This window comes from Podarcis vaucheri, assembly GCF_965113315.1.
Source record: "Podarcis vaucheri genome assembly, chromosome: 2".
Lineage (NCBI taxonomy): Eukaryota > Metazoa > Chordata > Lepidosauria > Squamata > Lacertidae > Podarcis > Podarcis vaucheri.
This window is the reverse complement of record NC_138760.1, coordinates 38492076-38504371: the sequence shown is the minus strand read 5'-3', so window position 1 is coordinate 38504371 and position 12296 is coordinate 38492076. Positions and strand designations below refer to the sequence as shown.

The following is a 12296-nucleotide window of genomic DNA, read 5'->3' as shown; positions in this document are numbered from 1 at the left end:
GTTTCGACGAGGTCTCACTCGTCATCTTCAGGCTGGTGCTTTCGGCTTCTTGTTACTGGAACAGAGCCAGTAACAAGAAGCCGAAAGCACCAGCCTGAAGATGACGAGTGAGACCTCGTCGAAACGTCGCACAGACACCCCGACTCTTACACGGGAAGACACCCGAAGACACCAAAACCTGCATTCCTGTACCCGTGAAAATCTACGAAAGCAAATATATATATATATATATATATATATATATATATATATATATATATATATATATATATACACACACACTGTACTCTCAATAAACTTTCTGAATGGTTCTTCAAAATGTTTATCCGGGGTGCTTTTTAAAAAAATTAACGTAGCAAAGACTAATATATCTGAGCCTGTCTTTGAGTGGATTTTTGACCGTAGTGCTAAAACACAGAAGTATCAAGAGTTTTCCAGGAGTGGCATTCTGGATATACTGTTCACCTGGCAAGCCACCAATGCAGTAGCTTTGAGAGATTTGTGGCCTTTGCCAATAAGAACTGTTTGAAAACTTTTTGCTATAAAAGTATAAATCTTTAAATTGGCCTATAAGCGAAATTGCCACTGTAAAAGTCTTGTAAGCCTTAACAATGCCATAGAGCAATATTGTGGCTTTGATCAGTGCAACTGCGATCAGACCAGTGCTACGCAACTCATGAGTCACAGAGCCAAATGCTAGTCAGATCGATTCACATGATAATCCTGCTTTTGCTGCCTATGAAAAACAGGTTGGGTGGCCATGTTTCTGGTCATCAAGAGCACTTAGCAGGGCATAGTCTATAGATGGTGGGCAGAGTTCAGCTTGATGGATTACAAATTGTGGAGAATAGGGTTTACCTGATGAAAGACAGGAAATATAAGCCATCTTCTCAGTGGAAGTTCTGAAATGACTTGGCAACCCCTGCCCCCCCTTCCAGTTCTGTGTTTATGCACTAGTGGTAGCAATGCCAGGTTTTTCCCCAGCATGGAGAGGTAGTGATAAGGAGGATAGCAATTGTTGAATTACTGATGCCCATGAATCTATGAAAGGCATAGAAACTTTATCAGCGATAAAAGAAGATACTAACCTAAAATACCAGATATTTGGTTTTATAATTTAATACTCCATTTTTATTTTTTGTTGTTAATACCACATATAAATGACATTCTTTTCAGTCACGGTCTGGCCTGAGGCACAAAGATATCATTTTCAGAACAAATTCTAAATATAGGGGGAATGGAAGCATTGCCTTGTAATGACTGACATGTTTAAAAATATTAAACAAGCTGAATGCCACAAATAAGGCACAGAGGAAAAGATTCAACACCATATTCCTTACCCTACTCGGTGGAACATACACCGGCAAGCAATTTGGAAAAATCCCACTGACAGTACCATCACATACGTGGAAGTAATTTACCTGTAATCTACTGTCTGTGGACAAACGTCAGCTCCCTCGGCCAGTAAAGCGAGATGAGCGCCACAACTCCAGAGTCATTTGCGACTGGACTTAACTGTCAGGGGTCTTTTACATTTTAACTTAATCTACCTGGAAGTAATTACCACCAAGTACAATTGAGCTTAGTCCCAGGTAAGTGTACAGAGGATTGCACCCTAATCTGCATATTCTAATATAATAACCACAAATGGCCTGAGCCAATGATTTTGGGGGGAAAACCTAAAGGGAAAGAGTGTGGCTATGCCTGTGAATGGATGTGTGTATGAGTGAGGGTGAAGAGAGAATGGATAAATTAAGGGAAGAAAGAAAGGTGGGCCCACCCAGTTTCTGCCTTGGCCGCGCCCACCGCCATGTGCTGCCCTCCCCCTGCTGTGTTTGGCCAGGAGAGAAGTTTTTGTCCATCCAGGGTCGCCGACTTATAAAAAATATTGGGGGGGCCCATACCGGGGTCCTGCCGCTGGTTCGCTCGGGTAGCCGGGAGAACGCAGTTCGAGGTGGCGGTGTTGGGGAGAGACCCTCGCTCAGGGCGCCACTAGACTTGGCGGCCGGCGGCCTATCTGGGGGGTTTTGGAGCGTATTTCGGCGGAGCGATTGGGGAGGAGGGGGCTTGTTGCCGGATTCTTCAGCTGGGCCGGAGATCCACTGCTGGGGGGTCCCTGGGCCGAGTTGTGAGCACGGCCTGCTGAAGGGAGATCCAGCCGATTGCGCGACGGGGACGGCCGGGGCTCTCCGGCTAGGGCGCGCGGCTGGCTGGCTGGCGAGGGAGCAGGTGGGGAGGAGGCGGGGGTCCTCACTCTCTTAGGAAACGCACCCGCGCGCCCGATTGCCACGAAGTCCGAAGGGTGCGTGTGTGGAATTAAAAAGCAAAAACGAGATACGGGCAGGGCAGGCAAAGAGTTTTCTGCAAGAGGATGGAGGGCAGGTTGAAGAGAAAATCACTCAGGATGAGACAGTCAAATCAGCCATGATAAAATGGGCTCAGGATATTGGGTATAACATCATGTTTGAGGACTGGGAAAGGTTATGGACCACCGGAATGAAATTCACGGCATGTAATGCCTTGAAGGAAAATATTATGAAAATGATTTATAGGTGGTACATGACCCCAGTCAAGCTTGCAAAAATATATCACCTGTCTGATAATAAATGTTGGAAATGTAAGGAGGCTGAAGGGACATTCTTTCACCTCTGGTGGACTTGTCCAAAAGTGAAGGCCTTCTGGGAAATGATCTATAATGAGTTTAAAAAGGTATTTAAGTATACCTTTCCCAAGAAACCAGAGGCCTTCCTCTTGGGCATTGTTGGCCAGAAAGTGTTAAAGAAGGATAGAACTTTCTTTATGTATGCAACTACAGCAGCAAGAATACTTATCGCAAAATATTGGAAGACACAAGATTTGCCCACACTGGAAGAGTGGCAGACGCAATTGATGGACTACATGGAACTGGCTGAAATGACTGGCAGAATCCGAGATTTGGGAGAAGAAACAACGGAAGAGGACTGGGAAAAATTTAAGGACTATTTACAAAAACAATATAAGTTGTATGAATGTTAAAAATTTACACGATTCGGAAACTATAGCTTCAGCAATTAGATTTGGGAAACAGGAAATTATATTTTAAGTAAGAAAAGGTCAAAATCTAAGGTAATACTATGTTTAATTTAAGATATAAGTAACTGATGAAAAGTATGTTAAATTTAGAGGTATAGTATTTGAAAAGTACAAAATAAGGTACGAAACAAGGTAATAATTTGCTGATATCTTTATTATAAAGAATGCAGGGTAAGGGAGATGCGAGGAAGTCCAGTTAGTTATATAAAAAATGTGTTGAATGGTTGGTTTTCTTTTCTTCTTTTTCTTTTTTTCTTTTTCTTGTTCTTTTACTTTTTTCTTCAGTGTATGTTTCTAACTTTGTATTTGAAACCTTAATAAAATATTTATAAAAAAAGAAGAAGAGAAAATCCTTTCACTTTTCTGGGGCTCAGGGAAGCCTCAGAGCCGGAGGTTGGGGAAGGGACCCCCTTTGCTCTGCCCTCTTCTCCCGTCTTAGATTTGCATGGGGGTCCCCGCCCAAGCTTGCCTGGCCACCGGGCCACACAAGGGCCGCGCTCTACGCGGCACACCTTGCTAGCCGCGCAGCTGTCCTCCGCGGCTGCGGAGCGGCCCTGTGCCAGTGCCCAGCCCCTCTGGGCGCCCGCTGCGCTGCCAATGACAAGCGGGCGACGTCGTGGGCGGGGAAGGCGTCGCTTTCTTTCCCGATCCTGCATCCTCCCAGTCTTCCAGCCCTTTTTTGGGTTGGAAGCTCGTCTCGTTCGCCCTTCTCCTTTCTTCACACTGCGCGCAATTTTCCTCCCTCGTCTCCCTCCCCATTTCTCTCTCCTTCCTTCCTGACTGACTGACTGACGGGCTTGGGCTCGGGCTCAGGCTCCGGGTCGGGCTCGGGCTCGGGCTCAGGCTCGGGCTCGGGCTCCGGGTCGGGCTCAGGCTCGGGCTCGGGCAGCCACAGCGTCGGCGGTGTTGGCGATCGGCGGCGCGGGGGGATGGTCCTCCCGGGGGAGCCGGCGCTGCTCAATGGGGTTGCCAAGGAGACAGGCCGGCCGCCCTCCTCCCCCGGCCCGGCGCCCCCCGCCGCGCCGGTGCCCGTTATCGAGCTGGTGCGCGCCGGGCGCCCTATAAAAGCCGCGGACGCGCCCACCGCCGCCCGAGATTATTGGGGGGGCTGAGCCCCCCCAAACGAATTTTTGAGGGGGCTCGGGCCCCCTCAAGCCCCATGGAGTCGGCGCCTATGTGTCCATCCCTGGCTTAACACTTCACGATCCGCATCATGTGGATGAACAAGCGTGATGATCCGGACAGGGAGACGTCCGTTTGCTGTTGCCGGGATAAAAATCGCACACGTGCATTCATTCAGCCGAGTCCAGGCTGCCTGGTCGTGTGCATGCGTGCTCCTGATGCTGCTGCGCGTCTAAATTCTGGGAGGCAAGGGGAGATGCGGGCAGGATGTAACGGAGACGCGGAAAAGCTTTGCAGCGTAAAGGCGCGCACTGAGCACCCCAGGGGAGTGTCGAATGGGCACGATCCAAGAGGGGAGCTCAATCAGAGCATCATGCAAACATGCCCACTCACTTCGGTTGGTTTTCTTGCTTGTTTGCCAGGCTCTCGTCACCCTGCCCCTATTTTATATTTTATATTATTTTGGAAGCTGATGTTCCGATGTATGCCTTTGTTCTATGGGATGTTTGTCGCCGCCTTCGAGAGTTTAAGCACTAGGTAGAAATAAGCCGCGGACTTTGTCCGCAGTTTTCAGCAAGACCATTTATACATAATGCCCGAATCAGGAAATGAACCAGGTAAGGAAGATTTCTTGCAGAGCATCCTCATGGATGACCACGTGGCCTAATGGATAAGGCGTCTGACTTCGGATCAGAAGATTGAGGGTTCGAGTCCCTTCGTGGTTGGCGTTTGTTATCTGTGAAGAAAGTTGCTGATATTTTTTTCTTTCTTTCTCGGCGGGGAGTATAGAAGGAAAGTGCTGACCGTGTCTGGGTGTTTGTGCGTGTATTACATACAGAGAATATCAAGAGAAGCCAGTTGATTTCTGTAGTTCTTAAACTGCATTAATATAAATAAGTCATGCTTTTAAACCTCTAAAGCCTTATAAGGACCGAGGCTCTGCTTGCAAACCTTATTTTTAAGAGTTTGCTTTTGGTTAGACTTCTGTGCCTGTTTTGGTTTTTGGGATTTCTTTACGTTGGGTTTGTCAGGTGTCATATCATCCTCATCCTCATCCTCAAATGTTTTTGCAACCAGAGACGTGCAATATTCATATTGTAATAAATGATAGAATGACTGAATATATAAAGGGAATACAATTGGACAAGCCTTCTGGAAAGCAGGTTGTTGCAGATTAGGTGCTTCGAGCACCATTTCATGTCTGGGCTTTTAGGGTGGACCTTGTGAGAGGTAAGCTACAATTCCATTATTCTTTGTTTGTAAGGAATGTGCTTTAAAATGTATGATGCATATACCTCCTCTCAGATCTCTTATATGCCACCTTGAACTTTCTGGAAGAAAAGATGGGATAAATGCATAACATTTTCTTTAATTATTATGTAACAGCTAACCACGTGGTCACATTTCACTCCTCCATTTCAGAATAATGTATGCTATAAACAATACTGAGAAAATCAGCCGAGCATAGAAAAACAGGCTCTCAGTAATACCCATGATCCTGTTCCATTCTGCATTGGTAGCCATTTGGTTCTTCTCGGGAAACAGCTGTTCCCTCATCTGTTTCACCTCTGAATAGATACTTCTGAGAAAGATGTAAGCCTCTGCTTCTGCATCTTCTTTGCCTGCCAGGGCGTGATCACAGGGCTCTTTCTGCTCATCTGAAATATAAAGAAGCACACGTAGCAAATCCTTAGCTAAGTTGGAGCTCTATCACAGGAAGTCCTGGGCCAGAGGCGATGATGACATTATGGCTCAGCAACAGATGGCAACTTATGCCTTCATAAGGCTTTCCATGATATTTGAGGACCAAACACTGCACAGGTGACATCCAGTGTCATATAGAATCAGCTGTGCAATATTTTACTGTGCACCAAACTGACTAAGTTTTGGGAGAAAGTGCTGGACTATATATAGTGTCTTGTTTATAAACGGAAAAAAATTAAGATTTCCAAAGGTGAATATGCTCTTAAACTATATACCTGTTGTATCAAAATTCACAACCGGACAGTGAAAATGGATTCTACAGTAAAAGTATATGTTTCCAAGACATATTGCCCATATTACGTCTCCAACAAAGAGCTACATTAGATAGTCCTTTCTTATACAAATGTAAGGGAGCTCAATAGATTCCAAATAGTATTTTCTGTTGTATAAGTCTTAGTTTAAGTTCTACTGATACATCTAATACTGAAGCCACAACATTTTCCCACTGTCTAGGTAATAGTGAACATTCCAATTCTTTATTCCAATCATTTCTTAAACTCTGCATATCAGACATACGTTGCTCTTGTTGTTGTTGTTAATAAACTGTCTAATATTTTCTGCTCTGGGGACCTCTGGCTCTTCCCCACTACTCAAACCTGGTTTGTGTATCACTTGTAATAATGAGGGTTGCCCTGGCCTTCTATCAGTCATTTTTAGAAGTTCTAAAATGAGTTTTTCAAAGGTTTTTTTTACACACTATAAACTCCTCCTCTCTCTGAGCCCATTGAGCTTGGCTTGGGCTGGGACAAAGAGCACACTGCACTGAACCTGCATAGAATATAATTCTAATGAGTTCCCTGTCCCTTGCAAAGTACCCCCAGGAGAGGGCAGTTTGTATCAGAAAGGGGCCAAAGCTCCCCATATTAATTGTAGTGTTTTAAATGTGTCTGTGGGGGGTTATTGTTTTGTTTTAATTATTTACTTGTATTTTTATCCTGTATTTTATTCTGTGATCTTGCAATGAAGGGCAGTATATAAATTTAATTAATAATAATAATAATTTTAAAAGTAATAACATTTTATTTCAGACAGTGGAGCTGGAAGGCAGCAGACTCTGGTCATTTGTCCAGTGTGTGTTTTGCAATAATTTGTTATAAGGTGCCTTGAGGATCATTCAACCAAATCTTACATAAACCTAGCATCAGCATCATCAGCACCACCTGTATTACCCTTCACCTGCAGGTCCCAGCGCAGGTTACAACAGTTTAAAAATCCAAATTAAAAACAGCCAAAACAGATTACAAGCACAGGGATAGGGCAGGCCTTGAAAACACACATCCCAGGTGTCAAAGGCCTGGGTATTTATTTAGAGGTGTACCTAAATAAATAAACCACAGATTTATAAATGCTAGGCTGACACCCGAGCCTGAGCTCGGATAGCTTTAGACAAATAGCACATCCTGTCAGGAAATACTCCAGGTACTTTCACATGCAAACGATACTGGGGTATAGTGGGCTCACATTCAAAATCCATAGTAAACAATTTTCCATAATGTGTCCTCCCTTTCCCCTCCTCCTTTTGCATTTACTTTTTGAAAAATGAATTATGGGCTGTCTGTCGCAGGGGTCTTCAGTCTTCACAGTGGTCATTGTAAACCTTTGAGACCTAACACAGGAGTCCCTTCTGCATATTTTGGCATAAAGTGGTACTTAATTCGTTCCGGAGGTCCGTTCTTAACCTGAAACTGTTTTTAACCTAAAGCACCACTTTAGCTAATGGGGCCTCCTGCTGCAGCCACTGTGCGATTTCTGTTCTCATCCTGAAGCAAAGTTCTTAACCTGAAGCACTATTTCCGGGTTAGCGGAGTGTGTAACCTGAAGCGTATGTAACCTGAAGCGTATGTGTCAGCGGCTGCCTCAGGTCTCAGCTCACAAAAGACCAACGCCAAGCTCTTCTTATATACAAGGATGTTTATTGCAGTTCATTATTGGTTCCACAACCGAGGCGCGCAGCCCCTAGTCTCTAACGTCAGACATTTGAAGTCCCCTCTGAATCAGTCCCGCCTCTACACCAGCTTAAGAGGCTTGTGCTAGACCACCTCTTCCTGTCTTTCCTTTTCCGCAGGGTCTTTCTGCCCCCCTGGGTTCCTTCCCTCCTGCTCTCTCCTGAAGCGGATCCCTCAGATGCCTGCTCCCCCCTCCTTCGTGCTTTGGGGCTGGGCTCCTCCTCCGGGCTTTCTCCATTTCCGCGCGCCTCCACATTTGAACTTGGCGCGCGCTCGCTACCCCTGACCTTCCTTTTGACACTTACACTACTCCCTGTACTACTCTCCGCCTCTTCCGGCAGGACGTTCTCCCCCGATCTCCTTCCCCTGTCTCTTTCCTGCTCCGCTCCGTGTGTCACACTGGGAACCCCCCTCTCTTCCCTTCGTTCCTGCTGGGAAGCCGGCCCCGATCTCCCACTCCCGCTCGGGGTTTCCCTGCTGCTTCCCTGCTCCTGGCAGGTTCCCCCTGTGACCCCCCTTGTCCTGACTAGGGGCGCCCCCTCCTGAGAATCCTCCGATTCACTTGAGAGACTCATGGAAGATCTCAAGTCATTGTCATCCTCTTTCTCACTGTCCTGGGATTCTTCCTCGTCGCTCTCCGTCTCCTCCCTCACCTGTGCCTCTGTCTCTGAACCCCTGACAGTATGTAACCTGAGGTACCACTGTATATGATTTACACCTTCCCTCCCTCTCTCTGTGCTGGCTGCTGTTCACTATTCTCTCTCAACTTGTACAATTTTAAGTGTGTGTGTGTGTGTAAATGTTGTCAGGTTTTGTGCTCAGAAATGCAAAGGAAACAGACCATTCACAGGTTGATCTGATCTTGGATGCCATGAAACACTGACCTGCTGTGCTGCAATTCATGGGTTTGGGGCTGTTCAATCAAAGTATTAATTTCTTATGAATACTGACCAGGATAAGGAACGTATTTTTCAGATGTTTTCTTCTTTCTCCTGGAGGAAATGAGTCTCTCGCATTTGAGGAACCAACGGGGAGGTTTCATCTCCTTCAGAGACCTTGTCACATAATTCTCAAGGAGGCTGACAACCATCAGCAGGAAAACTCCCATGAAAAATTTCGCTGCAAAATGAAAGGATGTTAGATGGATCTTTCCTAGCGCTATCAAAGAATTACTTTTCAATTATAAGCTGCAAGTAGAAGGACTCTTGACTTTTCCCAACAGTGTTAGGAGCATTTCACTTTTTCTATTTGTACCTCCTAAGTTCTGTTCACATCACACTGGGCATGATGTAGCTGCTGGGGAATAGATGCGGAAATACAGGGCAACTGTGATTGGACAATGGCATCCTATGCGTGCCCTGAAAACAGTGAATGAACACAGCTTGGCTATTCCACACTAAACACCTAGTATGGAAGTGCCCAAAAATAGATGGTGGCATTCTATAACCTTGCATTCCCAGCCGAGACATGCCAGTAACTAGATCCACTCCAATAAGACCTTTGTGTCTCAGTCTCAAAGTGATTTCATCTGGTTATTTGAAATTTCTACAAGGCATAAGGGTAGGAGGAACCCCATTAGCAGATTTGGGGCAGGGGTAGGAGAGGGAGGACAAGTTCCATTGTGCTCACGGAAGCTGCTCCATGCACAGAGTGATTTAGCTGGGTACAACCCAAAGAAGCATTAAGAAGCAGGAAGTTGATTTATGTTGGAACCTTCTTATTAGGACGCTTTTAAATCAAGAATGCACTTAGGTAGGGCTGCCATACATTCAGAATTTTCTGGGAATAAACAGGATTTGTTCGTCAAAAATGGCGTCTGGGCGGAATTTTTGCAAGCCAGTTAAAATGTCTGGGATAACCCAAGTGTATGGCAACCCGTGTCAGAAGTGTTGATTTTTTGGTGAATTTCTGGAAAAAAAGCAAAAAAAAAAAAAAAAAAAGCTTTAAAACCGGATTTTCACTTCTTGAAATATGACAACCCTAACTTAGGCAAAGAAAAGCCGCTGTTTAATTTACACGATCAGTTCACTTGGGATGTATATATACTATATATTTAAAGCACATACTTTCTTTCAAAGAATTCTGGGCATTGTAGTTTGCTAAAGGCTGCTGGGAATGGTAACTCAGTGAGGGCTAACTTACATTGCCTAAAATTCTTAGAAGGAAAGCATTTGTTTCAATGTGGTTTAAAGGCATGGTGTATACCAGAGGCGCCCGCTTGCGAGGGCAATTGGAGAGCCAGTGTTACACACATGGGATGTTGGGAGGAGCCGGGGTAGAGTCAAATATGGCGGTCCAACAGCTTCAGTGGCCGATAGCTCCTCCTCTGCCTTCTACTGGTGCCACCACTGATGGGAGGCTGCTTTGACCCTCCTTCCCCTCCAAAGCATCAGCAGGAGGAGAAGGAGCCGGCAACTGGCACCATGCTGCATTTTGCTCCGCGCTTCGCCTCCACCCTTTTCACAGAACGAGTCTACGAGTCTACGAACGGTAGACTCCACCACAAAAATATTCAGGGGGCCCAAAAGAGCTCGGCTCCCAGGATCTGGTGCCCCTGGTGTGTACCCAGCCACAGTACTGATTGCAAAAAAATCAGCCCATGTCTTCTAGCTAGATTTGCTTTGTGCAAAGTTTTGCTAGAAGGATATCCGAGGTTGTAATCCGCGGGTGGCGCTGTGGGTAAAACCTCAGCGCCTAAGACTTGCTGATCGCATGGTCGGCGGGTCGAATCCCCGCGGTGGGGTGCACTCCCATCGTTCGGTCCCAGCGCCTGCCAACCTAGCAGTTTGAAAGCACCCCCGGGTGCAAGTAGATAAATAGGGACCGCTTACCAGTGGGAAGGTAAACGGCGTTCCGTGTGCTGCGCTGGCTCGCCAGATGCAGCTTGTCACGCTGGCCACGTGACCCGAAAGTGCCTGCGGACAGCGCTGGCTCCCAGCCTATAGAGTGAGATGAGCGCACAACCCTAGAGCCTGTCAAGACTGGCCTGTACGGGCAGGGGTACCTTTACCTTTACCTTTTAATCCTATACCTATTTATCTGGGAGTAAGCCCACTGAACTTAGTAGTTGCTTCTGAGTAGACATGCATAGGATTGCGCTGTGAAGGTTCCTCTGGACAAGAGAGTATTCTATAATATAGCTCATATATAATATACTTTGTTTCCTGGCAGCACGAGTTGATTATACGTCCACTTGAAATTACTGTTGCTTACCTATTATAGGGGGGTCATCTGAGGATGCTGGCAGAATACTATTTAGAATTAGTGACAAAAAAGAGACTTCTAGGATCAATGTGATCTTGACGCTGATCTTTTCTGAATCACTGGCAGAAGTGAAGGAAACAGCCATATCCAGGAAGAAGAGAACAGCGGTTGGGATGATCAGATTCAGCACATATAGAATAGGACGCCTCTGCATAAAAATCTGTTGAGAGATTAAAAACACATCAAACTGCTTGAAGACAGCAACAAACGCAAGTGGGATTTGATTGCAACAAGGAGCCATCCCCTAAATTTCAAAACTTGACAGCTAGGGGTTGTTTATCCCCCCCTCCCATTGAACCGAAACAGGTGTTCCAGTGGGTCACTGAGGCTAGGGGCTCTTCCAACTTTCTCCTTCAGACAATCCTTCTGCATTGACTTTTCTGTCAAGGATCTATCATGCATTGCAGAAGATGCTGAGTCATGTTTCAGGTTGTGTGCTCAGCCACCTCCCCACTTCCTGCACAAAGAACACCTCTGCATAACAACACCATCTTCTTATTAAGGAAGCCCAGCTTATAAACATCCAAGAAATCCCATGCTTTCTTAGAATAAAGGCCATTCCCTTCTCCAGACTGTGGGCCAGGAATCTGATAGGCATTTTACTCATACCCTCCAACATTACTCAGATGAAAATAGGGTCATTTCTCATTCCCCCCAATTTACCCTCCTCGACACCCCATTTTGTGGTGTCCCCCCGCAGAGCATTTCCTGTCAGAAGGAGGGCAAGTGCCACCACTACACAAAAGGGACACAGCACACAGACCCCCCCCCACCCTGCAGAGAATATTCTGTAATCCCAATTTTATTTTATTTTATTCTTTGGTAGATTTAGCAAAAGAAAAACAGCAATAAATAAATTTTAGAAAGGGGCATGGACACAAAGCATTAAAAAATAATAATCAAGATTCCTTGTGTTCTGCTCTGCCTATCTGCCCACCCAGGGCAGCCCTGTCCTTTGCCTGCCCCTCACAGCTGATATGTCATATGGGGCTGAAGAAGAAGAAGAAGAAGAAGACTTTGGATTTGATATGCCACTTTATCACTACCTGAAGGAGTCTCAAAGCAGCTAACAAATCTCCTTTCCCTTCCTCCCCCACAACACTCTGTGAGGTGAGTGGGGCTGAGAGA

The 12296-nt window shown here is 45.9% G+C and overlaps 1 protein-coding gene across 1 annotated transcript in view; it reads right to left on the bottom strand.

Moving 5' to 3' along the window:
• Positions 1-5512: 5512 nt before the first annotated feature.
• The window catches only part of LOC309527609 (uncharacterized protein), a gene marked incomplete at its 5' end in the record, with an annotated part of 30142 nt that continues 23358 nt past the window's right edge, over positions 5513-12296 (bottom strand). Inside the window, 3 exons of the mRNA XM_082214427.1 lie at positions 5513-5852; positions 8856-9023; positions 11118-11328. Coding sequence (XP_082070553.1) covers positions 5593-5852; positions 8856-9023; positions 11118-11328 — 639 coding nt within the window. The 3' untranslated portion in view covers positions 5513-5592. The remainder of the gene's footprint in view (positions 5853-8855; positions 9024-11117; positions 11329-12296) is intronic.